Source organism: Argiope bruennichi, chromosome 10 (assembly GCF_947563725.1).
Source record: "Argiope bruennichi chromosome 10, qqArgBrue1.1, whole genome shotgun sequence".
NCBI lineage: Eukaryota > Metazoa > Arthropoda > Arachnida > Araneae > Araneidae > Argiope > Argiope bruennichi.
Genome location: NC_079160.1, coordinates 2,100,654 through 2,105,612, shown reverse-complemented (window position 1 = coordinate 2,105,612; position 4,959 = coordinate 2,100,654). Strand labels below are relative to the sequence as shown.

Below are 4,959 nucleotides of genomic sequence, written 5' to 3'. Positions count from 1 at the left end.
TCTAGATTAAGAGAAACAATGTTGTTAACTTGCAATATTCATTTATTCCAAATGAACAGAAATTTTAACGTTTTTTAGCAATAATTTCGGTTATAATAATTTTACATGAAATATTTTAATATTTTAAAAGTCAAAATTCTGCCATTTCAATGATATCAGTTCCATTTTTTTTTTTTTTTTGAAATTTTCCTTAATTTAACAAATATAAATGCATCAAAAGTAATGATAATTTTGAATAAATATGCAGCACTTTTTTTTAAATTTTTGTTTTATAGGAGTACGTATATTTTAGCTGTCTTTTAGTTTGTTCAGTGATTTAGCACTGCCCAAATACGAGCATAAGCCATCACTCAGATGGAGGCAGGAGAAATAAAGATCTTAAGAGCAAACGAGACATTCTTAAGAGAAGCTGACAGCAGCTGCTTCATCCTTTGAGGTGGTGGTGGGAAACATGATCACACGATTCCAACAAAGAACCGCCGTGTAAACAGGGATGGTGCAAGTTACATTCACCGGGCCAAACATCCTCCCATTTCTATGGTGCAGAAGATTGGTGAGGAGGAGCGCCAGCCCAAGTGGCGCCTTCCTCATCTAAACATGTTTCAAAATTGTGAAGTCAGCCCTGAAATACTCCTACTAGTACTTTGAAATGGGTCGTTTATATAACTAAGCTAAATTTCAGGTCCATATTCCACTTTTATTCCTCGAAACCGCCAAAAGGAATCATGCCAAAAAAAGATTTGAACCATTATTTTTGTGTAATTTTTCTTTCTATCTTAAAATCTATCTTCGATTTTAAAAAATCTGAAGAAGATGAATTTGAAATTAGGAAATTTATAGGTATTCCTTCACTGAGCTTTCAATTTTGATTTTCAATTACTTTACTACTATTTCTTTAAATTTCTCTTTTATTTTATACCTATCTTTGGCCCTTTATAATAACATTGAAGTAGTGATTTAATGATGCCTAAACGTAACCATAGTTCAATTGCTTACACGGAGGCAAGAAAAATACAGCGTTTGTGAGCAACAAAAACCAGCAGACCATCGAAAACAACTGCTTCAGGCTATGAACAATAATCGCATATATATTTTTCTATAATAATTTTGCAAGAAATTATTATCGAAAAGACATATTTTTATACCACCTGGAAATTAAAAGGGCTGCCTATTTAGTGATGTCAATTTCTCTTCTCTGGACTTTTTCGATAGATATTATTTTAAAAAAAAAAGTAGCGCGGATGGTTTATAGGTCTTCTTTTGCTTCTTTTTAAGCAACGTTAAGACTGAACTATTTTACCAATATTTTTTAAAATTTATTTTTCACCTTAATAAGATGCATTTTGTTTGTTTTATGTTAGTAAACATAAAACAAACACATTGCAGTAACATAATCCATTAGTGATTCTGTTAGTGAAACATTTTAAAACAATACTTAACGTCATAATTTTGCCATTTCAATGATATCAATTTCATTTTTACACAATTTTTTTAGGTGTTACTATATTTTAGAAAAAAAATTGTATGCATTGAAATTAATATTTACCATAAATTACCACTATATTTTGCATTTCTGTTTTACTTTAATGCATATCCTTTTGACGAGGTTTTGTTCAACATATTAATTGAACGTGTGAAAGTATACGTAAATCAGATCTTGAAACCGAAATAAGAAATGCCCAAATCTTTGCAAAAAAATCAAACACATGTGTGTCAATATACAGGATGGTTATAATTAAACTTCCCCTAGAAACAGCATCCTACAACGCGAACGGGTGGACGGATTTCAACGAAATTTGGTATGCAGACTATACAAGAGGTGCACTCACGGAATTTCGGAAAAAAAAATTTAGTTCCAAAATGTCCACTAGAGGGCGCTGATTAAAGGAAAAACATTAACTTCAACACAATAAATGATTTAAACGGAATACAGAAGCAATATTAGCATTCATTGACTAGTTTCTGATCACCTTCACATCTAACCATATTAAGTAAAGATAAGAAAAGAAATAACAGCACGCTGTTTGAAAAAAAAAAAAAAAAACCAGTTCATTTTTCAGAATCAAGAACAGATTGGGACGAAATTCCCAAGAGTAGCAGCTATTAACCATGTCCAGGATGATGTAGGGCAAGATGCTCCATGTGACTACCCTCATTCACCTGCAAAATTTCAAGTCGGTGGACAGTATGTTCAACAGCAGATCGTAACTGACCAGTTGTGATGCTTCGCACATGAAGCGTTATGGAGTTATGATGAAGCGCACATGAAGCGTTATGGAGTTTGAAATGATAACGGTGTCGCAACAAGACACCGTTATCATTTCAGCCGGAAACATCGACAAAAAACATGACAACAACTGCAAACGTTTCTTTCCCCTCAGGGGCTCACCTACTATAGGTGAGTACGGGTGTCCCAATCCCGAGGTTCCCAGGGATCTTTACTCCCTTTATGTTTCCACTCCTCTCCGCCTTATGCTGTCTGCTATGTATTTCCTTCCCTCGACGGCAAGCAAGGGAGCTCTCCATGAGAAGCTGTCGCCGCTCTGTTTGCTTCTTGCTTCTCATGAACAGCCAATGTCCCACGTGTTGGCCGTGCGTGGCGACCCATTTGAAAGACGAGTGGTGCACTGTGGTCCCCTGTGCATCAATCGGCTTGTAGTTAGTCACCTGAGTGGCTAGTCTGCTACGGATCAAGCGAAGGGGTTACTCCTTGGGCTTGGCGTTAAGGGTGGTCACTGTCCCCGGGGGTAACTCCGAGCGTATAGGTTCCAGCTAGCACCAAGGTAAGCGCCGAGGCTGGGAATGGCCAGAGCCGGTGGTTGCCTTCCCTTGTTGGGCTCCGTGGTGGGCGGTGCCGTCGGGCCTGAATTTTCTTTAATATTGTATGGGCTCCTCGCGGAAATCTCCCTTCAGTGGGCATAAAACTAACTACAAATGCATTACCAATCTTCATCAATTCGACTCATTTTTTATTATAAAGCGTATATCGGAAAAAAAGGAAACCTTTAATTCTGTCTCCCCATTTCTTGTACAGAGAGCTATCTCGGCAACTGTCGGCGAAGTGTCCTCTATCAGAAAGATGCGTTCAGGTGATTTGCTGGTGGAAGTTTGCACGAAAAAGCAAGCCCAGCAAATCATTAAAATGAAAGCTTTGACAACGTTCCCTGTAACAGTCACTCCTCACAATTCATTGAATTATACTAAGGGTGTGATCACATGCGGAGAACTGTTCAATGTTCCTATCGAAGAAATAACTCACGAACTCAAACCCCAAGGTGTAACGCACGTACGTCAAATTACCATTCGACGGGATGAGCAAATTTTACCAACGAAGCACTTTATTTTAACTTTCCATGCTACAAAATTACCTGAATGCATATATGCGGGGTATATAAGACTGCCAGTTCAGCAATATATACCTAATCCTTTAAGATGCTTTCAGTGTCAGCGTTTTGGACATTCCAAAATTAACTGTCGTGGAACACTCACTTGCGCACGCTGTGCTGAGAAAGGCCACGACAGCCAGCAGTGCAAGGCGCAAGAAAAGTGCGTAAATTGCAGTGGTTGTCATGCCTCATACTCTAAGTCATGTGAACGCTGGACTCTAGAAAAGCAAATTACAAGTCTTAAATTTAAAGAGAACATATCTTATCCTGAAGCCAGACGGAAAATTTTGGCATCAACACCGAAACCTGGTGTGAGCTATGCATCCGTTGTGCAAAAGAATTTTTGTAAGAACTGTAGTTGCCCAAACTGCACAAAAACAGTCATTAAAGCAAAAACCCAGGAAAAGATTTATGATTCTGACACTGAGGTATCTTTGACTAGTACTCCTGAAGAGAGTAAAGCTGTCGTAAATAAACCAAAACCAAAATCAAATAAAGCTCTGAAGCTAAGGCTCTCCAAACGTGGCCTGGTCCCTAAGGAGTTTTCTACAAAACTCAAAAAAACATCTCTACGCAGTTCTGTAGCTCTTGGACTTGCGAACAAAGGTGTTGCTCATAAAGACTTAACGACCATTTTTGGTGGCGCACCGAAAAATCCTGAAATCATCTCACTCCACCCATCTGAGGAGGATGAATTTGAAATGAGTTGCGATGCTGCGCAACCTCCAAACATTGTCCCCAGAACTTCTCTTATTAAAAGGCTTCCTTAATGGGTACTTTCCTCTCTTGGAATTGTCGCGGCATTAGATCCAAAATTTCTGACATCAAGTCTATTTTAAACAATTTTCATCCCATCTGCTTCGGTGTTCAAGAAACTTTCTTGACACCTAACATCCCTATCAAAATTCGAGGCTATAACTGTATTCGGAAAGATACAGACACAGGATCTCGAACTTCTGGTGGTGTCTGTATGTTTACTTCAAATTTATATCCGAGCACATCTCTCAAATTAGATACTTCTCTGCAGGCTGTGGCTGTGCAAGTTCACGTACGAACATTGGTCACAGTCTGCGCAATTTACTTACCGCCTCATGATGTTATTCGTCAACATGATCTTGATGACCTAGTGGACCAGCTTCCTTCGCCTTTCATTTTATTTGGTGACTTCAACGGACATAGCACGTTGTGGGGTTCTGATTGTACAAACTCTCGTGGGCGGCAGATCGAACTATTTATTTCCAATAACTGTCTCTGCCTGCTCAATAATGAGGAAAAAACATATTTCCATGAACCTACACGTAGCTTTCATAGTCTAGATATAGCCATATGTTCTCCTGAACTTCTGCCTTTGATAAACTTTCAAGTTTGTGATGAATTATATAATAGTGACCACTTCCCTATTATTGTTTCCCATATTGACAGAGGAGATTCTGTTCTCCGTACTCCACATTTTCTATTCAATCGAGCAGATTGGGATGCATTCTCACAATTGGAAGTTATCACTGAGGACATGGTTAGTGGTGTAGACATTTCCGAAGCTTTCAAACATGTCACCGATGTTATAATGAACGCC

At 38.4% G+C, this 4,959-nt stretch overlaps 1 protein-coding gene across 1 annotated transcript; it reads left to right on the top strand.

Annotated features, from left to right (window-relative positions):
• Positions 1-3,079: 3,079 nt before the first annotated feature.
• Positions 3,080-4,156, top strand: LOC129988614 (uncharacterized). The gene has a single exon (XM_056096873.1). The coding sequence runs from the start codon at positions 3,080-3,082 to the stop codon at positions 4,154-4,156; it is 1,077 nt and encodes a 358-aa protein (XP_055952848.1).
• Positions 4,157-4,959: the final 803 nt, after the last annotated feature.